The sequence below is a fragment of the Equus asinus genome, chromosome 10 (genome assembly GCF_041296235.1).
Source record: "Equus asinus isolate D_3611 breed Donkey chromosome 10, EquAss-T2T_v2, whole genome shotgun sequence".
In the NCBI taxonomy this organism is placed as follows: Eukaryota; Metazoa; Chordata; class Mammalia; order Perissodactyla; family Equidae; genus Equus; species Equus asinus.
This window is the reverse complement of record NC_091799.1, coordinates 89,137,152-89,163,316: the sequence shown is the minus strand read 5'-3', so window position 1 is coordinate 89,163,316 and position 26,165 is coordinate 89,137,152. Positions and strand designations below refer to the sequence as shown.

Sequence of the window (26,165 nt, the reverse complement as noted above, 5' to 3'; positions counted from 1 at the left end):
GGTTACCCACCCAGGCGCAAATCCATGGGGCCAGAAAGCTGCAGCCTACAGTTCCAGTGCCAGGCAACAGGTGGCCCTCGGGGTGTGGGTGTGGCTGGTGAAGGCATATTGAATGCATTATAAGTAGATACTTATGTAGATGTATTGATAAATGAACCCAGATATATGAATATCCTTAATCCTAAATCTTAGGTTTCCTTCTTTTAGACTATCCTAGACAGCTAATTACCCATAATTCATGTGTTTAAGTCTACCAAAACATGTCTGGAGCTCTTGCAGTTGTCCAATAGTAGCTACTTGACATATACAGAGGAACTCAGCCTAAGAGCATGAATTTATCATTGCATAAACTTTCTTTGATATTTTGTTGAAAACAGAACCAATGAGAATGGATTAACTTAATCAGCATTTCTAACTACCAAAGTTTATAAATCATTTTATTTCACTTATCTGAATATTTAAAACATGAAAAAGGATGACAGAATACTTTCTTTTCTTTGTGTTTAAAAAAATTAATACTAGTAGTGGCAGGCCCTGTGGCCTAGAGGTTAAGTTCGGTGCACTCCACTTTGGTGACCCTGGTCTGGTTTCTGGGTGTGGACCTACACCTCTTGTCAGTGGCCATGCTGTGGCAGCAACCCACAGACAAAACAGAGAAAGACTGGCACAGATGTTAGCTCAGGACGAATTTTCCTCAAGCAAAAAGAGGAAGATTGGCAATAGACGTTAGCTTAGGGCAAATCTTCCTCAGGAAAAAAAAAATAATAATAGTAAAAGTTAGGTATTTTGTTATAAATTTTAAGTGTTTTGATAATTGTTTGCCATTTTTTTTTTCCTTTTCATGAATACAGGAATTATGTACATATATAAAAATTATATATGATTTACTATTACATCCCTAGGGGTTAGAACACCCTTTGATTTTCACAAAAGATGCCCCAAATATTTCATGAATGAAGAAATAAATGGACGAACAAGTAAAAGGTCCACAGTTATCTAATGAAATCAATAACATGATCCTGAGAGACATTTTCCCCACTCCCCATATTAAATAACATTTGGACATAGAGTAATCTCCATATTGGGTATTCCTTTGGAAGAGCAAGGGAGACTACTGCAAGAGTCTGAGCAGGTCTTTATAGGCATACTTTTTAATTTCAGTGTTTCCAAGATATTAACTGTTTAACCCATCACCTTCATTATTAAAAAAATTAGGATATCTGTTACTGAGAACTGTTTCAGTACTCTGAAAAATGATTTCTGTACAATATGGTTCCTATATTGCCAAAGAAGCCTGCTAATCAATCTCCTTAAAGAGAATCTTTGGGTGACAGTGGGTGATGCTTGAGATAACTGGCACAATTCTTTATATTTATACACTGGATGACAAATAACATAAAGGACAGATCAAGTTAATGTCAGCTTGAAATTATCTGAATGAGGATAATTAAAAATATTCAAATAAGAATTCCAATTACTGACATCTAATGTAAATAAAAATAGCTAGTGCTGGAAATTTTCAATCAAATGAATATTATATTTTTAACTATAACTCATATGAAATGCTCATAAGAAAAACCTTCTTTTGTCATTTCCATTTTTGCTGATTTTATTTGATAAACAGTCCTTCTAGGATATTGAGGGTTTTCTTTTCCTTCAGTTCAGCTTATATGATTAAATCTTTTTTGTTCTTGTTTCTTTTTGACTTAAACTTTGTCCTTTAACCAGTCTTCTGGTTACATGAATGGGTTTTTGAATATAGGAAGACGACCAAGTTACGTTTTACCATGGCTGATGTGTCACTTAGCTTTATAATGTAACTGTAATTTTAACTAGACCGCATGGGTTGTTTTTCTTCCATAATTAAATTACTAGGCAAACCAAAATGTTTGCAGTCAGAGGAATGTGTGCCTTTTCAGCCTGAAAGTTGAGGAAAAAAATACCATTCAAGATGATTGAAATAATTAATTCTGCATTAAGGATATGTCAATATTGCTCTCTGACTCACTCCAAAAGCATAGCATTTTCACTAATTGGAAAGCACACAAATCTTTGTATTGTTTACGATATACTCAGTGGGGAATTCGACTTCCTAGTGTAGACCCAACAAAGTGTTCCATTTATAAATAAATCATGTTTGGATCTTGAGCAATGAGGGATCAGTTAGTGGCAGTTGGCCTCCATGAATCTCAGGAACTCCAGATAATTAACTGCCAGTACTTTTTTTAAACTTTCTATTGAATCCTTCACCGACAGAAAAACAGACTTTGTTACAAATAAACATGTAATGCATTTTCTAAAACTTGACATAGTTACAATGCTGTATCTTAATGGAATACTCAACATTATTACTGTCATTACCAGGCATTTTCAGAGTCACCATGGGAGGTAAGCATATTTTCCATTAAAGGATTATTTCTGTCTGAAATCTGTGAACTATTATTGCCTATAAACCTCAATAGCACAAATGTCACACAAAAATAAGACAATGTTTTATTCTTTCAGATACAATTTTAGTGAATATGAACAAAGTGAAATTACTGCATTGCTTGTGTTTGGGGATACTTAGCATAAGGATGGCTGTTTTAAATTTGTTTAAATGGTAAATTTTTAAGTGGTCTATAAATGACTATTACTTTTAATGTGAAGAGATTTTCAGAAATCACAGCATAACAGGACTTATTGAAAAAGTAACTTTTACCTAAATCATATTAATTTGCTTAGAGCTCTCAATAGTAATTATAACGATTTTGTGTGCTTACCTGCATTCAACGTAATTTTGTACCAAGATATTTAGTCCAGAGAGAAATTTTTTCCTCTTAGGGAAAAAAGAAGCTGGAGACAAGGTAGTTGTAAAAACTGGTTTATTTTTTTAAAAATAAATACAAAAATATAAATATAAAACATTAGCAGATAGAATTTGATGAAATGAAATTGCACAAACGTTTGTATACCAGGTTCTATATCACACCTACTAACACCACGTGTACATTTTTTTTTTAATTTAATGTACAGAACAGGATATACCTTAAATTTTTCTTCACCTTTTTAAAAGCTTCATTTGCAAGGGCAGGACGTGTATCTAACAGAAGCGGCTTGTTTGTGAGGTTACTTAAAGGAGAACTATCCTGTTCATGTTTCTGAAATTATCTTTTATTTCCTAAGATGGACAACACTGAATTTCCATAGCTTTGGCTCTTGGAAGAGATTAAATAAAATGCCGTATATATTCCATGAGACGTCCTACAGGAAAGAATTAATGAAATTAATGGACAAATTTAAAAAGTAAATGGGAAAAAATTGTGCTGAGTGGCAGGAAAATTCTCCTGAATATCAAATATTGTGAAGTGGAGACGGTGTGGGTAAAGTTACTTCCTCTTGTTGGGACGGAACATACAGCCTAGGTTAAGAGTCTTTGTCACTTTCTCCGCCACCATACATTTCTGCCAGCTTATTAAACCGAGGGCCCCATTCTCGGAGGTAATCGTAGTTTTGGTCTCCGTCAGTGGTACCTGATTCCAAGGAACTCAGAGATTCCGCGATGGAATCATTTCCTTCGTAGGCATAGGTTGCAAGGGAGTCGTAGGGGGGTGCGGTGGGATCCAGATCGTGCTCTTTTAGCCTTTCGTTAATGAAATCCCGGACATCCGTGTTATCCGGCGCCGTGGGAGTCCTCCGTGGTATAAATAAAGTTTCCGGCATAATATCTCGCCGGAGCTTTTTTTCCTCGATCGCTGCAGGATTCCTCAGGGTGCCGATATCAAAGGCCTGAGTGTCCTCCTCTCCACCACCTTCATCGTTATAGCTCACAATGTTGTCTCTGATGTCCTCTTTAGACAAGATCAGAGGCTCTTTTTTTCGCTGTCTTTTCAGAGCTGCAAACAGTACTACTATAACTTGAAAAAAGAAAAGAAGATACATTAGAGGGCCATCTAAAACACTATATAAATAACCAGTGGAGGTACGATAAAGGAGTTTCAATTATTTATGTTTTCCATGATAGGTTAGAATTTAAGATTAATTTTGTACTTCCAACAGATCGGTGGGGGGCGGGGGGGGGGGGGGAGTGTTGAAGGATTCAGCCAGGGGAATCATGTTTAAGAACAGTGTTTATAATTTATTTTTAAAGGAATATGTGATATTTCTCAAATATAGTGACTTATTTTATCTATTTTTCTAAGAAATGTTTAAAGATAGCTCCTGACTGGACAGACATCATCTGTACTTTGAAATAGTGACATAATATGTTATATTTAAAAAAGAAGACAGATTGAATTCAGCTTCAAATAAAGCAATTAAGAAGGGCAAAAATATGCTCATATTTTTCACATCCCTAAACATATTTTTCACATCCCTAAACAATGTTAAAAAAGCAGCATTCTTCACAAGATATGGAGTATTGGTTTCTGTTAAATAGCTTTGCTGATGGATTTACATAATTTTTTTTCTTACATTGTTAAAAGAAGGCCTTAATTACTGGGAAAAAAGACCACATTATTTAGACATTAGATTGGTTTATAAATTTATGAAGTTTTCCATGGAAATATATGCTGTGCATAAGACCAAAAAAAACTGTTGGATCACATGATGGCAAAGTGCATTCAACTTACAACATTGAATTAACTACAAAAACCATATGTAAACTTTGGCGAGATGCAACTTAAATGTAGATCCACAAGGAGAAATGTGTTTCCCTCAGAAAGGACATTTCTTTACCTCCATGAGAAAGTGTCAATAATAATAATCACATAAAAATCATTTTAATAATCATAGTAATGGTAATAGGAGAAAGTTAATATGAAATTTTCTCCAGTTGCATTAATTTCCCACTCTCATATGCTATCCTCCAACATTTTGGTCCTAATCCTTTAAAATGATGATTTGCAGAAACAGATATGAATTCAATTAAATGGGAAAAGAGAGGGAAAATATCTTGCTAGGCGTGCATACATGTATCTATATATATATGAAGAAACAGCTATATTTATTTACCCTCTTTAGAACAAACATTTAAAGGATGTGGGATTTATTATTGCTATGGACTGAATGTGTCCCCTCAAGATTCGTAAGTTGAAGCCTAAATCCCCAGTGCGATGATATCTGGAATGGCGTCTTTGGGAGGTAAGTAGGTCATAAGGGTGGAGCCATCACAAATGAGATTAGTGCCCTTACAAAAAAGACACAAGAGAGATTGTTGTCTCTGTTCTCCACCATGTGAGGATACAACAAAGGACAGCCATCTGCAAACTAGGAAGTGTGCCCTCCCCAAACACAGGATCTCTCAGCGCTTTGATCTTGGGCTTCTCAACCTTTGATCTTGGGCTTCTCAACCGCTCGAACCGTGAGAAATAAATTTCAGTGGTAAACTACCAGTTTACAGTATTCTATCACAGCAGCCCGAACTGACCAGGACAATTATATTATTATATGAAGGGGTATTAAGTTATGTTTTCTTTTTCATTAACATAGAATGGTTAAGATTACTTGCTTTCAGGCTTGTGTGAGAGGGCAAACAAGGGACTTTTTTAATGCTACAAAAAAGAAAGTTTTAATCTATTGATAAAGGTTCTTGACCTTCAAAGTGATTAAAAATAAATATGTCACCACCAAAAAGAGAAATCAATGTTTACTCAAGTTTTTGAGAAAATATGACATTTTATTTTGCCTAAATTCATGTATTCGTGTACACACAAAAACTTGTGATGCAAAGATTTTAAACGTTAGATTGTTTATTATCAACCATGGGATCCTACCCAGTAAAAAAGGTTCTAATGATGAAGATAATGAAACTTACTAAGACTGGCTCCAAAATCCAAGTTCATTTCACAGCTTCTTGTAATGTTAGATACAATGTTTTTTTGGTTAGGGTCACAGGAATATTCACAATAGCTTTAAGATAATTCAACTAGAGAGTAAATTTAATCTAATTTTTAATTCAAAAACAGTTTAAAAGAAATTTGTGCTGAGTTCTAAAATCAAGTATCATTGTTTCAGGGACAAGAGAACTAGGTAAATGGCTATTTTAGCATTATTTCAGTGAAGAGGTAAGATATTGAGGCCTCCATCCAGTTATAATGAGGAAAAAAAAGTGGAAATGAACTTGAGATTTACTGAAAAACTATATACTGTATACACAGTGACTAATAGCAAGGCACCAGGCTCAGCTACTCAGAAACTGTGTGACCTTGGGAAATGTTTTGAATATTTGTAACTTTCAGTTTCATTATTTAAAAAAGGAAGGTTTCAAGCCTGGCCCTGTGGTCTAGTGTTCAAGTTCAGCATGCTTTGCTTTGGCAGCCTGCGTTCTGGGCATGGACCTATGCCACTCACCAGAAGCCATGATGTGGTGGCAACCCACATACAAAATAGAGGAAGGTTGGCACAGATGTTAGCTTAGGGTGAATCTTCATCAAGCAAAAAAAAAAAATAAAAATATAAAATATAAAAAGTAAAAAAGGAAGGTCTCTATCTGATCAGATAAAATATTTTTAACATAAACAACATTCCACAGTTATTTATGTCTATCTTAAACATTGGGGTTAGTTGGGAGGCATATTTTAATAGCAACATTTCTTATTTACAAACACAAGAAAGTAAGCAATCTAGGAACTAATCACATTTTCTTTAAAGTTTCTTACCCAACAGAATAATGATGCAGAGGAGAATGGCGATCAAGGCTCCCGTGCTGAGGCCGGCCGGGAGGAGCAGGGCCTCAGCGCTGCAGGACTGCATATTGCCTTGGCTGTCGCACGCGCACACGCGGATGGTCAGTGTCCCTGTGCTGCTCTGAATTGGGTAATCGTTGTCTGATATCACCACAGGCAAGAGATAGGTACTTATTTCATGTCTATTGAATCCATTTTTTCTGGTTAAAATTCTGGCAGTATTATCTAAAATAAATTTTAAAATATTACAAATGGCTTGAAACAGTAAATTTGTCTCATCCTGATCACTATGGTTTGACTTACATATAAATAGAAAGATGTTTACGTAATGTATAAAATTGCTATCAATTTTTCCATAAAATGTACACAATGTAATTAAAATAGAGAGAAGATACATTACAGTGTTTGAGGAATCTAATATTATGATTGCTTATTTATTAGAATTTCAACTAATTTTTGGATAATGTTTTCAAAATAGTGAATTTTATAAGTGAATTATTTACCAAGACTACATAGATGATAGCATATTGTTTTTCAGAGTTTTCGGAAAACATAAATATTTTGCATACCAAGAAAAAATAGTAAGTGATTTTTTATTTACAAATGCATGTGTGCATATGCACACACACAAAACACATATTAATTGAATATTCATGAAGAAAAATATGATTGGGTAAATTTTGTGTTGTTGCACTTTTAAAATTAATAAGGCAGTCCCAAACCTTCCAGAGTCCCTGTTTATGAACAACAGTGAGCAAGTTACCTATTTCTCAACTTTGATTTCCCCATTAAAGTGAATACAACGTATAACTCAAAGTATTCGTGGATGACAACGTACAGTGCCTGATAGACCGATAGAGAGAAGTAGGGTTTAATAAAGGCTAGCATCCTACCACCTAGTATATTGCCACTGATAATTCTTTTATCTAATAACTCACCAAGTGTCCTTAAATGAGGGTTGTAGGGTTAATAGAAAAGATTTCTCTGAGCCCTATATAACCAATATTAAAAAATACAATCAATATATACTTGGATAATTTCCTATCTGCTTGTCCAATGCACTTAGTGTTGTTTAGCCAGTCCCACAGGGCTGTTTAAAAAGCCGCTGTAGGGAAGGGAGCAAGTTAGCCAATTGCTAAAGCAAACAAACTGGACAGCACACAAAAAAAGAAAAAAAGTGACAATTTCTTGCAGGTGTAGCTGTTGAACTTAAAACAATAATTTCCTAAACTATTAATTAGAAGTTAAATTCTAATATATCAGTTTGCATAAACTAGGAAAGTAGATTAGCAAAATAGATGTACATGAGCAAATTTTAAAAATAAAATACAGTCCTGATAATTTTGCAATTTGGTGTATGTTCTAAGAAGTAGTGTGATACAATTCCTCCATTCTCAAACCCACACTGAGATAAACATTTATATGCCTGTGGGTATTTTTAGAATCTTCTTGCCTTATTGTTTTCAAACTTTTCAAAAGTTTCTAAATCTTAATTTTGCTTACAATAGCCTTGGTATATTGAAGAAGCAGATGAAGTTTTACCCTACAGTAACCATTTATTCAAGTTATTTGATTAAATATTCAGAAAGTCATCATACAACAATGCTTTTGACCTATAAGATAGTGAAAAGTGAGAGAATCTCAAGAATGAAAAGCTCTAAGTGTGGTATCACAGAAGCCAGATACTAATCTTTTAAAAAATGATGCCATAGAGTTAAAGATTTTTAAGATGAGCATGTAGATAAATGCAAGGGTATTTTCTCAAGAAGGGCAACATGAATGTGATGTCTATGTCATTGGAATTCCTTTCAAAAGCCTCCCAATAACTGAAAATAGTGAATTTATGCAGGATTAGATCAAATATTCCATCAGACTTTAGCGATATGTATTCTGTTTAGTAAGATGTTCAGGTTCATAGTCATATGGCTTGAGCCCTTGCTTTGAGTAACTTATTTAGGATCAGGAACTCTTTCTAACAGGAAAATAGCACTCCTTGTCAAAAATTAATTAAGATTAGCCTTGAGTTGATTCCCCACTAACTGTGAAATGCTGGGATAAGACAATATTAAGTTGAGTCTCTATAACTTTTAAAATTGAGAGGGAGCTTGTTGGGATCCAGGGCTCAGTTTAAGAGGAATATAAAACAAATAATACAACTAGAAAGAGATATAATTTTGTCAATTCAGTGTTGAGGATGTCCAGTCTAAGTTGTATGTTTAGGTTGCCAAATTCAGCAAATTAAAATGATTGGTGTTTATCTGAAATTCAGATTTAACTGAGCATTTGGTATTTTTATCTACCAACTCTATGTTAATTTTCCCAATCAAAATTATTTTAAGTGTCCAGACGGATAGAAAGCATCGACATTTCAGAAACACAGATTTAGTAAACAGATATTACCAATGGATACCCTCTCTTCAACTGACTTGTGCAAAGTTTCTACTACATTAAATATCTCAGGTAATGGTGGGCTCAATGTAAATCTCTCCATTATCTTAAACTACTTTCTGATATTCTGAAAGCCACTTAGAGGTGATATGGCCACCTGGTTCTGCCAGCATACATACACTTTTATGAAAGTATTTTAAATATGCCAATGTAGTTATTAGATTTATTTTAAGAATACCTATATCTGCAGCTGCTTTACAACAAGTATGACTTTTTAACAAAAACTAGCTGATAAAATTAGTTTAACATAAATGTACTACGGAGAGAAAAGCTCTAATTGCATACTTTTGTTTAGACTAGAATAATTACCATACATATTGTCCAAAGAATAAAGCTGTTCTACTTTTTAAAAATAGTAACCATTTTCACTTCTTTTTCCTCTAAAATATATTTCTGCCTTTTATGAGAATGCAAGAAATATAATTTCAGTATTTTTTATCACAGTGACATTATAAAATCCATATGTTACACAAGACAACAGTTCTTGCCCTTGCAGCCATGCTTTTGCTCTTAACACCCTCATAGGCTAATATGGCTACCTTCTTCTCCACTTGTCTTGTATGCCTTTCTGGCTCTGGTGAATCTGCTGCTGCTAAATCTCAGTGAAGTTTGCACAAGAGTCTTGAATCATTCATTTCTCTACCCTATGTGTCTTACCCTTTTTATTATAGGAACTGATTATTTCTAGCCTTTTTAATGTTTTCAAAATTCTACCTTTCATTAGTACCCATATAGAGACTTCTTTCATATATTTCATCATTTTAAAATTCAAGAGAGTAAACAGTGTAAGTCAATAAATTTGCATACTATCTCATTACGTATCTGATGAAAACAAAATTTTGTAACACAGATCAGTAAATCAATAGATAATGTATATGGTAATTGTCAATTTCAAGGAAGTTTCTTGTTAATGTCACCTTAAATAATAATGGACACATTCTAAACTTTACCTTCGTTATCCTGTACTGTGAAGTTTGGATTGACAGCAGCTAAACTGAAGAAAAATTTCTGTCCACCTAAGGGGTCATCTTTGTCTACTGCACTTATAGTTTGTATTAGCTGCAGAAAAGAGAAAAATACATATTTCTCAAACTTCCATGGGTATAATCTGCTTTATAATATGTAATTCTTTTAACATCCAACTTTATATAATGTTTTTTTAAAGGCAGTCAATTTTCTTCCTTGTGCATATATCTTTATTTGAATTATTCCATCTTTTTTATTGTTACTTTGATTTTAACACAGTCCCTCTGTCTGTCTGTCTCTCTCTCTCCCCCCTTCCTCCCTCTCTCAGTTTCTCTCTCTCTCTGTTTCTGTCTCTGTCTCTCTCTTAATTTGTCCTAGATAGTATCCATTCCTTCAAAATAGGAAACAGTCATATTATATTCTTTGCAGTTTTATTAATTTAGATATAGCATTTGAAACGAGTGGGCTATTGCATACATATTTAAACATTGATCTGGAAGAGTTGATGTGATGTAGGCAAATTTTAGAAAATCATTGTGATTATGGCTTTCCTCCTCATCAAAAGTAAAGTGAGGGGCCGGCCAGGTGGCACAGTGGTTAAGTTCGCACATCCCGCTTCGGCAGCCCGGCCGGGGTTTGCTGGTTTGGATCCCGGGTGCAGACATGGCACCGCTTGGCAAGCCATGCTGTGGCAGGCATCCCACATATAAAGTAGACGAAGATGGGCACGGATGTTAGCTCATGGCCAGGCTTCCTCAGCAAAAAGAGGAGGATTGGTAGCAGATGTTAACTCAGGGCCAATCTTCCTCAACAACAACAAAAAGTTAAAGTGGAACAATTCAAAGAATGTAGAGATTTTATAGACAATATTATACATAACTTTTTAAAGGAAATTCTTAATCATTATCTACTTTAACAGTAACAGTTCACTTCATTTGCACTGTCAATAAAGTTATATATTATTAAATTCAACATATGCATACAATGGAGAATGGTTATTTTATAAGGGTCAACTCTTCAATTTATTTTAGGACAAGAGACAATATAAGAAGAGCTATCTAGTAACACAGTAGAAAATTTAACACCTTATACTATAATCAGACCACTGTTTTGAAAAATTATATGATTGATTAATATGACACATATACATATGACACATACATATGTCACAGATAGCCAAATACTATTTTTCATATATATCCAACTTGTCCTTAACTTATATGTATTTATATATATATTTTACATATATATATATTTTGCATATTTTAATTTTGCAAGAAGACCTCAAAAGTTGTTAAATATATGTTTTGATGCCTATATAAATGGTCAAATTTATGCTTAACTAAATCTTAAACAAATTTATGCTTAACATACTTTTACTATGTTAACTCAATTTAACATTGTGTTGATATTTGATGGAAATATGTTACTGATGTTTTGTTGATTTAAAAAGGGTTTCCGGGGCTGGCCCTGTGGTCAAGTGGTTAAGTTCACGTGCGCGGCTTCAGTGGCCTGGGTTTTCACTGGTTGGGATACTCGGCATGGACATGGCACCGCTCATCAGGCCATGCTGTGCTGGCATCCTATAAGCCACAACTAGGACCCATAACTAAAATATACAACTATGTACTGGAGGGATTGGGGGAGAAAAATCAGAAAAAAAAAAAAGAAGATTGGCAACAGTTGTTAGCTCAGGTGCCAATCTTTAAAGAAAAAAAGGGTTTCAAGTTTAAAACATTAAGCAAAATAATTAGGAAAATTAAGAAATTATTTTAGCTATTCTTTATTAAATTATTGTTCTTTTAAAGTGTCGTATAAAAATAAAAATGTGGCAAATTTGAGGTACTCCTTATTTAATTAAAACCCTAACCATTGTTTCAAAAGTGATACAAGAAATATAACTGGGGGGCTGGCCCCTTGGCCAAGTGGTTAAGTTGGCCTTTGCTTCAGTGGCCTAAGGTTTCACCAGTTTGGATCCTGGGCGTGGACATGGCACTGCTCATCAGGCCATGCTGCGGCGGCGTCCCACATAATCCTACATGGCACAACCAGAGGCATTCACAACTAGAATATACAACTATGTACTGGAGGGGCTTTGGGGAGAAGAAGGAAAAAAAAAACCCAAAAAACAAGATTGGGAAGAGATGTTAGCTCAGGTGCCAATCTTTAAAAAAAAAAAAAATCAGCCATATTTAAAAAAAAGAAAGAAATATAATTGGACCAAAGGTAAATGTTTATTGTCTAGAAATAAGCAGCAAAAAAAAAATTATTTAAAACTTTGAATAATTTTTAAAATACAGCATAACTACTTTATAAGATTTTAGAGGTAATTTAAGGTTAAATAGAAGCAAGAATATATGACTAATGGCATATTCTTTCAATAAAAAAACCAAAAGATGGTACATATATGAAGGAATTCAAGAGAAAAATGTTAAAATAATGTTGGTTAGTCCCCTGAAAGAGGTGTCAGTTCAGTTACAAAAACATTTCTTGATTGACTCTTATTTATCAAGCAGTGTAAAGGATTTTACTTTTAAATAGTGATTAATAAGAATAAGTTGAAGAGGAAAAAATGGCATAAATGAAATAATATATCAATAAAGATAGCAACTACTGAAATTCTTATGTTTATATATATCATTAAGATTAATATGTTAACACTCACATATTGACACATAAAATGATAAAAAGTGAAAGTAGAGCTAATGGTCTTTTAAAATAAAAACTACAATGTCTCAAACTGGAATTGTAATTTCAAGTTGATTTTTTGGATCAAAAGAATACATTTCAGAGAACAAAATGGTCACATCTTTAATATAAGAAATTATAAAGATTTACATAAAAATTCTCAGTTAAGATGTATTATTTCAATAAAAGATGATAGCATTGTTGACTTCAAAATCAGTGGTTCACTGATATATTTTCGCTAAATATTATAAAGGGAAAAAGTCAAACTCATATTAACTATACAAACAGAATCACATGTTGCAAATCTATATCACATTACACCATATTTTTATGACCTAAAGACTTCTCTATTGCAGTTGGAGGCACTTACTTCCTCTACCAGATAGATTTTTTTTTCTTTCAGACACAACTTGGCTTCCAGTGTCCAACCTCTTCATATCCAGAATTTACTTTTCCGTCTAGTCTTCCTTATCATTTCCAGGCATACATTCGAAAATCACAGTATGTTGTTTTGGTATATGTACCATAAAGAGTTGTGATAGAGACTGGAAGTTGGCAATGAGGAGATAAAACCATTTCCCCTGTCTCTCTATATAAGCACTCACTATTTTATCTTTACTGGAGACAAACTCATTTTGACCCATTTCCAATAAAAGAGGTTGTCACAATTAGGAAAAACAAAATACTGGTGATGTCTAGTAATCATTGTGAGCTTATGAAGAATACACACAGATAAGTCATTTATATTTTATCTCCTTAGAAGTCATATAACGGGTTTGTATTTTCACTGGGCTAGTCGAAAATAGTCTTAAATCAACTTGAGGAGTGTCTCAGTGATCATACTATAATGGAGTGTGGATTGCAAACAGATTTTAAGATACTTAAAGTTAGAAAACTGGTCTCTAAGTTTTAATATTTTAGCTTTTTCAGTGAAAAACTATTAGTTTCCATTGAGGAAAAAAATTCCTTTTTTTCTGGTAAAAACCACCCTTTTTAGTTGTTGGGGAAGTAACTAAACACTGTTCTATGGGAAATATATGATGAGATATTTTGGGTTTGATAAGCGCCTGGAGCTTAGATACTATGCATAGGTAAATATAATCAGCACTCCTCCCTAGGGAGATTCTCTGAGAAATCTCCTGTAAGACTGAAATGCTATTTCCTTCCCAAAGAGATTAAAAATTATTGAAATATATTTTATGGACTGAAGGAGTTGGGGTACATGTGAGGTAAAATGGAAGAACAGAGAAAGAGCCAGTCCCCACTTCTGCCCTTTCCCAAGGTGCTCCCACTCTGTCTGAGATGGAAAAGTTGGGGAGTCAAGTAGTCAAGTTCAGGCACAAATGGGGACTATTAATACTACATCGATTGTAAATTGCATCCTTTCCAAGGGGGAAAGTCTTCTACCCTTAGACCAAGGAATAGGCAAGAAAGGAGGAGGAGGTGGCAATTAACTTTATTTTTGTCTGCTCATTTTGTCCCCACAGCAAATGAATAGAATATTTTCCATGTCGTTGTTCTAAGTGCTACTCTTAAAGGGCATTTAATTTACAGGAGTATTGGGTGGATTGAAATCCTCTATAAATAACAAGAGCACTCCCCGAAGTCACAACCAGCTCCTACTTCCTTAGGAGGAAGGGAGACAGAGTTAACAAGTGAATTTCAAGGAAGGCTCAGTGAAGAAGGACTTTACCAAATAGCCACTTTGATTTTGTCTGCTAGGATGTCATAACCTAGAATTCCCTCAAGTATATAACAGTTTAGTTTAAGCAACCACTTTTCGGCCTACGAGCCCATAATAACATCTGACTAGTCTTATTAAAATTAACTACTATGGGAAGCTATTGCACATGCAGCCTACAATTAGGCAAAATAATTAAACATGTTCTTCCTATCAAGTTTGTCAAAATAGGCTAATGACTTTCTTATTAAAATTATCCTTCATTTAATTATTTTCCTTTAATATGCCAATTGGCTTTTAAAAGTCTAAAAAGTATAAAGTTACTGAGCCAGATATAGTTAAAAAAAAAAAAAGAAAAAAGGCATAAAGTAAACAAACACAATCCCTTACTTTGTATATTTTGAATTCATTTGGAAATCAGTATTTATAATGACTCCAGTGCTCTGAAAAGATATCTCTTGAAAATCAAATAGAATAACCACAGAAGGAGCAATGTATGCAGCAGTTGCGAAGTGGGTAATTTATCTCTTGGAGAAAAGGCTTCAACTTATATCATGCTGAGCCTGCGAAGCACAGGACTGTTTGGAATGGTATTTTTAGGGCACACACTGTTTCATTAAGAAGTAGGTCAGACATAGCTAAGTCATTTAAATATTCCAAATTAAACATTTCCATAACATTTTCAAATAAAAATAAATGAATCCAATTGCAGCAATTTTACCATTTCAAACAATAGACAGCCTATTGAATTCCCTGTTAGAATCTTCAGAAGGAAGAATTTGAGCTATTCCACAAAGCAATTTGCATACAAATGTAACAATGACATTGATGTTTATAAAGAGCATCAAATGATGTCAAAACACAGTACAGTTTTGCGATGGCTCCTCTTTCTTTAATAAAACACATTTGATTCCCAATTATTATTTATAACATGCAGCTTCCTTCTGTGAAGATAGCACTCAAACCAATTAAGAGCATTTCTGTCAGCCATATACGCTGGAGGTTTCCAGACAACAAAATGAGTCCACTGAGGAAATGGCTTAAAGAGTTATAAACAAAGCTGATGTAGAAAGGATGTTTTAAAGGACAAAAACTAAGTCATTAAGCACTTTATGTGTTGCTATAATGATGAAATGCAATGCATAATCTACGGAGCAGATTCTTTGGCCCTGCTTGGAAATGGTATTTGCGTACACTGGAATATTGATGGAATTTTCTCGGATCCCATGTATTTGTCTCTGTTTTTCCCAACTTTGATTTCCCATCTCTCTGGCAGCTATCAATATGTATCTAATGGCACAGCTTTGGGTTTCTTCCTTTAGTTTCTTTTTTGTTTGTGTTTGTTTTTTGAAAGTTTAAAAAGTTATTTCTTCTTATACCTCGATTTTTGTGGCAACGGTAAAATCTTACCTTTATAAAGGAAATATGAAACCTGTTAGACTGTTATTTAAAACATTTTCAGCCCTTAGAAACATCGCCTCTGTTTTTTGTGTGTTTTTTAAAATTATATTATTGGGACTATATCTAAGTGTTTTTATCTCTGTTTCCTCATTCCTGTCAAGACTGTGAAAATAAAATATTTAACATGCTGTTAAAATGTTCCTTTTAAATCGTGCAGGTGCTCACCTGTCCTGGTCTGGCATTTTCACATACAAAGGTGTCATAGAACACAGCGAATTGTGGGGCATTGTCATTAACATCCAAAATTCTCACAAAAACAGCCACACGAGTCATCTCTTTGGGATTGTCTAGAACAGGGAAAGGAAAACTTTGTTTAGGAAGACAGATTTGCGTACCAGATTTAATTCATATAAGCATTTTGTGGATATTAAGTGCTCACATACAAACAGGCACTGCATTCATTCCACTAACATAATGAGCACATGCAATAAAGAAAATTACTACAGCGCCTAATTAAGTAGTCATGAATTCAGTTATTATTGGGCTCATGAGCACTACTATTATTTTGGAGAATTTTTATAAAAGCACAACCCAGTGTCATTGAATTCATATTATATTTGTGTCTTTACTGTCCAAATGTAAAACAATGACAAAAAATATTTATTAAATTATTGTTGTACATTATTGTATTACTTAATATTTACCAATTTTTTGGATGAAGAAATAGTTTTAAATAAATTAGTAAGTTGCCCAAGGTCATTAGCTCCTAAGTGGTAGTTGTTATATTACAACCAACCCTTCTGACTATTATCATTAAAATATATTCCAACAGCTACTCTCAACTCTCCTTTTGGAAATTTTAATATATGGCTACTAATGTTACAGTTGGATGGAAATTTACAATGAAATATGAGAGTTCAAATATTTCATTGATATTACTGTTACTGGCCCCATTTCCACAATCCAGTCTCAATATTTCATAACAAAATTAGCTCAATAGTAACAAATAGTATCTTAACCATGATTTTTTTGCTACAAATGCTAAAATCAAGAGCATCAAAGTTTTCACATAAAATACGCATTTTAACAATTATCTTGATTTATAAATGGAATTTAAAAATGTAAACATCTATTTAACTTAGCCTTAGGCAACAACTTCATACTAGTCATAATTGCATTATTTCCGCTATGGATTTTTCTAAGGCACTTGTACTGCTATCTGAGAGTGTTGTGACTTCTTAAATTCAGGTTATATTCATCAGCCTTGGAGGTATCAAAATCTCAGTCTTTGGATATAATCAACTTCTGTGTGAACTTTGACAGAGTCAAGCTGAAGAACAATATTAAAGGAGAAAGGAGATAATTATCTAAAAACAAAGCAGAACAAAAAATAGCAGACAAGCTGAGGGAAGGCAGCGATCTTGCTAAATGCCTCTACCGACATGAGTTATGAGTAATATCATTTACCCTTGTGAAATTTATCTAACTTTCTAATTTTATCTAAATCATTTTCAGATACGTACAGATAGGGAGTATATCACTACCCAAAATAATTTATTTCTCCTCCTTTCTCTCCATGTAATTATAATGTTACTAAAATAATGAAATCAGCACTTTTTAAAAATGATGTGTAAGAACTCATTCCTCAGCAGGGACATTAACAAGGCTGAAATAGTATGAAGGAAGGCAGACAGAATTCTAACTCCATTTGAAGTGTATTTACCTTTCCTTCCTCTTTTCAAGAGAAAGTTTAAAACATATCCCCTCTTCAATACTCCTCTTCAGTCTTCTTAACCCCTCTGCATTCAGTTCTCACGTTCTGATTTTATATTTGCTAACGTGTTGTTGCATATTGTTCATTTCTTAGTGTGTCAGAAGGTTAAGAGTTCAGAAGCTGGAGTCAAACAGCTGCTTTGATTTCCAGGTCCACCACTCATTCACGGTGAGACTGGCCAATTTACTACACCTCCCTAATGCCTCAGTTTACTCAATATGAATCAAAATAGAACTTCCAATCTTGAAGAGTTATTTGAAAAACTAGGACAATTAATGCAAGAAAAGTTCTTATCCAAGTATCAGTTTGTTGGTAAACACTCAATAAGCCTTGACTGTTATTATTAAGATCATCTTTATTATCACTGTCACATCTCCATTTCCTTACATAACTTGAGAGCTTATGCTATCTTTCTCTACACAAAGCATCCACACAATAAAAATGTGTTAACTAGCTTTCCTACAATTCAGATGGGTCTGAAGAGGAGTACTTGTGGGGATAAGTGAGGAGAGGAGAAAAAAATAGAAAAGTGCTATTCCACTATTTTCCTACCTCTCCTATTTCTACACCATTTGCTAATAGCCAGATGCACAGTATTCACCTACAAACGAATCCTCAACTACCTAAAGTTACTTCTTGCTATAGAGAAGAGTGGGAAGGTACGATTCTTCCATATTTTCTAGAATGTGCACTGTAACCTACTTATACAGTTGGCAGACATAAGCAAAATATTTTCTTTCAATATAAGGTCTTGACATAAAAATACCTCTTTTTTTGGTAGCAATTCACTTTCTAACTATGCCACAGAAGCCGAGAGACAGAAAAGTTTCATATCTAAAAACTTGCTCTGCCAGTCCCATCCCTAATACAATATGGAGATTCTCCAGCCTTTTTAGGTATACCTCAAGGCTCTTCAAATCAAAAGCTAAATCCACAGGGATAAATGTGCTTTGTAAACCATCAGGCCTGGAGTCACCTATTCAAAAAACAGTGCTTATACTAATCTTTTTACTGGCAGATGCTGCAGCTTATGTATAAATAAAAATACAAGCATTCCAAGGAAGCATCATACTGAATGGAAGCTGGCATATATTTACCACCTGAGTCTCTTTCAGAGCCATCCAGGCAAATTCTACTGTAGCAAGAATGTATCAGCTATAAAGGATCCTAAATTGTGTGTCCTAAGGTGAAACCATGTCTATGTATTCACAGGCTTTTCCAAACCTCCAAGAAGAGGAAAGCTTAAATCACTATCTAGATATCCCAGGCTTTAGAAAGGTGTATCTTTTATACCTGTTTAGGGCAAGAATTTCCACAAATAAGGACCCAGGTCTAGATAATGGAGTCCTTCAGTCATAAACTTTGCTTTACAGTTCTCAGAATGCATTGCAATGATTATAGTTAAGTTTTCAGATGTGGTTATAGGAACTCATTGGTTTTTACAATGTGTTCTACAATCCCTCATTGTGACCTTAATTTTAGATTTTTTATTCTCTGCATAGTTTTTAAAAATATATATATTTTCTTTCATTGAGGAAGATTCGCCCTGAGCTAACATCTGTGTCAATCTTCCTCTACTTTGTATGTGAGTTCCCACCACAGTATGGCTGACAAGTGGTGTAGGTCCATGCCTGGGATCTGAACCTGAAAACCTGGGCCACCAAAGCAGAGCGTGCTGGACTTAACCACTATGCCACAGGGCCAGCCCCCTAAAAATATTTTTTAGAGAAGAAAAAGAGAAGTTATTGCATGATATAACGCACAAAATAATTACCTGGAGTAGTATTTGCCATATGATGGGATATACTGCTATGAAACGTAGAATTAAATTGTTCAAGGCAGGGCCTGGAAACACATTGGTAAGAAGTACATTCCTACGTCATTCTGCCCTGCTCAGTGCTTGGCGTATGACACACTTACCATAAACCCAGTGTTTAAAATCTAGTAAAAACAATGCCCTATATGCTGTTTCCCTCTCCCCCTCATTCCATTTAATACACAGAACAGCATAATGGGCCCCTGACTGTTTGTGGTTTGGCAGGTAGGCATTTCCAGCAGTTACTCTATAGATTGATTTTACTTAAGGACAAAAAATAGGTTTAGTTCTTAAAAAGAAGAAAGTAATTGTCTTAGCTTTTTACAGAATCGTAATTACTTCAACTAGCTTTAGAAGTTAACTTTCCCAAGGTATCTGAAATGGAAAATGCAATTCTTAGCTCATTGGGTTTGAATAAAGATCGTGAATCAGGCAGCAAGCACAAACAATTGTGATTCTGAAATGACCAGATTGGATCCTGTCAGACACATCTAATCATGGTGATATGGAGATAGACATAGAAATTAAAACTTCCCTTAAAAGAAAATCTCAAAAAATCTTCAGTTAGCCTTAAAAGACACAGCCATTTGTATCTCACTACAAAAGAACTGGATCATTTGGATGGTGGGGTTAATCTGTATTCCAGATCCAGATTTAAGGAGAAAGCTAAATCTACCACTTTATCTTGAAACTGAACTCCTTCCTGATGTTCTGTCTAGCCTACTCCCATCCTTCTCAGACTCTTGGTGATTCAGCCCCAGTGCTCTGCCTTCCAAGTCCTGGAACCGTTACTTCAAACAGCTTGACCGTGATACATGTTTGTGGATTCAGCTTAGTATTTCAGATGTGGAATTTATAGGCTTAGCTTTTCACCATGATTCAGTCCCTAATTAATGTTTCCTTTTAAAACAGTTAAGGAGTTGCTCTATTCCATGTACATCATAGTACAAGAATCAGAAACCATGAACAGGTTTGCATGTGTAGACAGGGCTGGCTTCATGGCATGTGCAGTTGCACAGGGCCTCACATTGAGAAGGGCCCTACACTTGTTTTAATCTTCTGCTCTTGCCATGTTAAATTTCTTAACCATTTTTTAACAAGAGGCCTGATAGCTTCATTTTATAATAGGCTCCACAAATTGTGTAGCCAGTCCTGTGTATGAGCAAGAACTTTTGTAATTAGAGAGAGAGATGGTTTTGAATCATAGCTCTGCCTGTTAATAGTTGGATGAAATTTTGTAAATTAGGTATAGAATTAAGTACTGGATCTGGAAACAGAATGATTGGTTTCAAATCCCAGTTTTACTACTTCTGGCATTGTCTTGACCTTGGGCAAGTTTCTAAAACCTCTGGAGCCTTATTTCCTTCTCTGTTAAATAAGGTCAATAAAAATATTAGCAGGAGAAAATTAATTTAAATTCTTAGAATAATACCTGGCATAGAGTGTTTAATGTTAGCTATTATTGCCAATACCTTGGCTTCTTCATCTGTAAAAGGAAGTAATAATATCTACCTAATCACTGTTAAATGATACACGATCAGCATTTAGCATAGATTTTAATTCAGTGTCCGTGCAACAAATTTAATAATTTCTTATGCCACAACTAGAGGGACAACCAAGGTATACAACTATATACTGGGGGGATATGGGAAGAAAAAGAAGAAAAAAAATTTTCTTTCTCCCTAAAAGAGAATATCTTTAGTTTCCAATTCTCGATCATTTTTATTAGTTAATATTAAATACAGATTTATGAATACCTATAGCTATCCTTCAATATATATAGAACGATTGAAAAAAACTATAGGTATTGAGAAGCCTTTTAAAATCTTAAAATTAAAATTACAATTCATGTGTGCAATGAAAAGGAATTATTTTTCATATCAAATAAAACCTAAAAATATATGTTAAATATTATATACATAAAATTCATCTTACTAATCTCAGCAGCTATAACAGTAAGATTGTGCCATTGAGATAGTTCACGGTCAAGTGGCTTTGATGTATAAAGAGATCCATTTCCAGAATGTATGTTAAAGATCCTGTCAAGGTCAGTATGGCGATCCAAGGAAAATCTGAACATAGAGGGGAGAGAAAAATACATGGCAGTATTATTGATGGTTTGCAGGAGAAAATGGTAAAATGCAAAGACACACATATAGTGATTTATAATAATTTCAGGAAAGTACATTACTGATCCACAATGCAGACTGTGTCACGGATTTATCACACACACACACAGAGTTGGCACTTTGTTCTGCGTTCAGATGCTGGTCTTCTGAATGTTTGTGTTATTAAATCATTATCTATTGCCATATTCAACTGTCCTTGATGTATTTTTTCCACAAAATAGTTAGCATTACAGGTGGTTACATTACCGACTGACTTTACCTAGGGCGTGAAAATTCTGTTGAGGAATTACTACAAGAATCTAACGCAAAAGATCATTCTCAGAAGAAAAGTCTTTTTCTTAGTGAGAAAATTGGAGACAACGTTAGATTCCTCAGAGTAGTAGGTCATCAACTTATGATGGTGTTTAGTAGCTTCATGGTATGATACACGCGTAGCTTCAGTTTCTTAACCACATGTATCATTATAAAATGTATACATTTTAACTAGAGACGTTTTAAAAATAGAAGAGTTTGGGATAGGAGTTTTTATACATTTCTATCAAATAAAGTCTTAGTATTTGACTTTAAAAAACAGTTATTCTGCAAAGTGATTAAAGGCATTGTGTTGGGTGTCATTCTAAAGCCTAACACCAGGTTTATCAATCAGGTTGATGCAGTTGGGATAAATCCTATTATTCTGGGGACTGTCAGCCAAAGTTTAAAATAGCTATACCCTTCATCAGTTCCTGTCAGTTCACAATCCTAGTGCCTTACAAATGTTTTATAGTTCTTGAGTTAGCAAGCATAATTCCCGTTATATTTAATGCTCCATATTAAAAAATAAAGAAAACAAAGCAAAGCAACGATGGCAAGACTAGGAGTAATGTTCAGTTATGGCATATCTTTTCCTGAACCACAACTGTCATTCATTTTAAGGAAAGATATATGAAATAGTGTTTTTAAATTGTGTTTTGTGAGTAATAATACAAAATAATTAAAAAGGTACCATAAAACTCTTTTCTCTTTTAGTGTTCCAAACTTGTATAATATTTCCAAAAATCAATTGAAATTTATAATCCTTATGCCAGGTTTTTAATAAATTGCATTAGAAGAACAATTTAACATGTGAACACAGCTAATGTGATTTTACTTTTGAGGACTGCTTATTTTAGATTTTTATTTTAAATCAGTTCTAAATAGAACAGGTCAGTAATTTACAAATCTCCTTAATCAACTCTAGCCCTCTCTGTGAAGACAATATGAATTCAGTTTTGTATTCTATATATATATTTTTTTGACCTGCATGGTCTATCAAGATTAACATTCAGGAATATTCATTTGAATTTCCTACATCAAGTTAGCATAAATTCATACAACAACCCTCATGGTGTAGACTATGCCATTAATAAGCAATGAAGTCATTAATTCTGTGGCATATAGTATACATAAATGTATTCTTTCCTCTTGGTGTTTAGACTTGTATCCTGATTAAATATCCAATGTCAATATTCATGTCTATGGATTCAAAAATCCATAGACATATTTTGACATATGATAACCATTATTCTATAAGAGGATGCAAAATCTATTTTCATTATGTAGAGAAATATCTTTATGTTGCCACTTAATAATACCACTAGATTTAAATTGAACTCTTTTTAAAATATTATATTTCCTTTAAAAAAGGCCATTTTAAAACAGGAACATGGAACACAGCCTGTTAAAGTCAGTTAGGAGCTATGCCAAGGAAATACTTGCTAAGTATTTAATGGGGAAAATTAAATGTCTATATTGGTTATTTAAAAGCTTCAAAGGAAAAAAAAAATCCAAGGAATGCAGCAATTTCAATGAAGATAAATGGATTGAGGAAGAGGCATTTACGGGGAAGTCATGCTGGCAGATGGGAGCTGTACATGATTGCCATGTACAGGTTTCTGCTGCCAGTTTGTCACCTGTGATGCTGTGTGTGAATATAAGAAAATATTTAGGTAAAATTATATAAACCAGTTATTTTTATATAAAATGTGACTTCACTTGATGAGAACCTACAGAATTTTTAACATTAAGTCCAGCTAGAGTCCCATGGCACATCAAATTAGAGGTTTCCTACATTCCACTGCTGCAGACTTAGGAGTCAGAGAAGAGTGAAATTGGAAATTGCACAACTATTTGAACTCCCACTTGACTGGTCCATGCGGAACAAGGGGAAAGTAAAATTAGCTAGCTGAGAATTAGAGGAACAAATGAAATTCAAAACACATGATGGACTAACAGTTTAAAGTGAGCAGTCATTTTGATGCTGAATTGAATCTTGTATATAGAGATCTGTATTTCTCTAAAATGACAGAACAAATGTCAGTGGTAACTTTGAGTCTTTCTCATTTGTATGTGTTTGTCACATCTCATGGTTTTAGGCTGCCATAAGAAAGCAAACGAAAAGAAATTGAAATTACTCTGATCTTTCTGGAATGTTCTAATAGTTTTTGATATAGCCAAAATGATAACAAAAAAACTTCCCTCTTTGATGGCAGTAGTACAGGGGAGTTTCTAAAATCATAATATAACTGCATAGAAACATTGCTATACGCCTTTTAGCTATTAAAACTCTTCTTGACCTCACATATTATTTAAGAACCTGAAAGCACAAAGAAAATGATTTGGTTGCATTGTAAATGCACAGCCTACATAGTGCCCTTTATCTGTACCAGGGGTCAGAACGTCAAATACCTTCCAGAGACAGGCAGATTATACAAGCCAAGTTTCAGGCTAAAGGGCATGATTAAAAGTAAAGTAAACTATGAAACTTGTGCATGCCCTACCCCCAAAACAAAGACAATTTAAACACTTGTGGTCACCAAATTTGTGTACAATTTATGGAGAGATTCTTGTAATTTTCAATGCAGTAAGTGCTTTCAATAGAATTTTATGGTCTCTATATTTACATCAATTCCCTTTCTTTTCATCTTAGACGCAGGCATAATTACCTAATGGGGCTTGAAGTAGAATCTGGGTCCCTGGCCATTACAGTACCAATGATTGTGCCCACTTCAATATCTTCATGAACCTCAAACAGATAGGAGGATCTGCTAAAAACAGGAGGTTCATCCACATCTTCTATAGAGATTTTCACAATTGTTGTATCTTTAAATGGTCCTAGGTAATAAAAACGTGGATCCACGTGGGTATTTTCTGCTTCAACCTTCAGGGTGTAAAGTCTTCGGCTCTCATAGTCAAGTGGCTGTATAAAAAAATAAATCATCAAATTAGAGTGAGGGAAACTGGATTATATGTTCCTTCCAAGTTACAGGACGACTTTTAAAGCCTGGTTGAGTTCTGTCAAGTTGTTCATTAACTGTAAATAATTAAAAAAATATAATCTTTACATATCAGAGAAGATTCAATTTTTACTTTTTATGTGTGCAATATGTAATACTTCAGAACATAGGAAAATGAGATTTTAAATCTTTAAAAAAGTGGAAAGGATATTAAAACCTATCTCATAAGGTGATTCTCTACAAAAAATGTGCTGGTGGGTTGCGTGTGTATTTGTGTGTTCGTGTGTGTGTGCTGAGGTGTTGGGTACTGCTAAATTTTTCTAAGAAAAAGAATTTAGTTATCTTTTTAAATTTATGTTGTGCTACCTCTATGCAATTTAGTGGGCTCATGGTACTACATAAACTTTGTGAAATTTGGAAGACTAATGTAAAACTTTCAACAGTTGTATGAAACATTTAAGATAGGGAATACCATGGGTAAAGAGAAAAGACAAAAATTTTAATGGCAAATTGGTAATTAGGTTACAATATGAAACAAGAAGGAACTTAGATATTGATATAATTTAACTGTCACAAGTATAAAATTAAGCCCCTCATGGGTCACCTATTCTAAAATGTATGTTGTGTTAGAAAAAAAAGGCATTATTGATTCAGATTCCCTAGATCTTCTTTTTTTATCTGAGAAGCAGCAGATTCTATTTGCATTACTATTACTTCCCAGTCATGAAAAACCAACAAGAAAGCTGCTTTTTCCCCTTTGCTGGCCACTGTTCATTTAAAAACAGTTGTTGTGTACCTCAGCTTTGCAATAGCATCTCGGGAAAGTGTCATGATGAACCAGAGCTTCAGTGGTTATTTTACGCATATAGAATGTTCTGGATATTTCATTAGAATCTAACTTTCATTGTGCCTCATTTTTTTCTTATAATGATGGTACTCACTCTGCAATAAAAACCTAGTTACCTTTAAACTGTATCACTCAGCATATGTTAGCAGAAAAGTTTAATTTATGTAGCAGAAGGGAAAATGTGAACAATTAAATTATCTTCCAATCCATGCTGTCTCTTTTTAATAGCAACTCTAATTATTGCTTCATACATCTGGATAGATGGCATGCTACTTTTTATGCCTCCAACTGTGGTGATATATTGCCATTATTAGCTATTAACTGTTTTTTTTTTTAAGAAGACAATGTTATTGTGGGGGGCTTTTATTAATGTGGCTCAGAAATATAATCACACCTATATTAACCAGCCTTTTAAATCTTGTAAAACCTCAGGTTTCATGTTTCAATCAACAACAACATTTGGTCAAAAAGTTCACGGAGATCTTTGGCTTTATGT

General features: G+C 34.0%; 1 protein-coding gene across 1 annotated transcript in view; it reads right to left on the bottom strand.

The window, feature by feature from the left end:
• Window positions 1–2,847: 2,847 nt before the first annotated feature.
• LOC106822705 (cadherin-10) overlaps window positions 2,848–26,165 on the bottom strand; it is a 169,215-nt gene continuing 145,897 nt past the window's right edge. The window contains exons 7-12 of the mRNA XM_014827978.3: window positions 24,532–24,785; window positions 21,375–21,511; window positions 16,075–16,196; window positions 10,064–10,172; window positions 6,639–6,890; window positions 2,848–3,896 (exon numbers count right to left, since the gene is read on the bottom strand). Of these exons, the coding sequence (XP_014683464.1) occupies window positions 3,406–3,896; window positions 6,639–6,890; window positions 10,064–10,172; window positions 16,075–16,196; window positions 21,375–21,511; window positions 24,532–24,785 (1,365 nt within the window). The 3' untranslated portion in view covers window positions 2,848–3,405. The remainder of the gene's footprint in view (window positions 3,897–6,638; window positions 6,891–10,063; window positions 10,173–16,074; window positions 16,197–21,374; window positions 21,512–24,531; window positions 24,786–26,165) is intronic.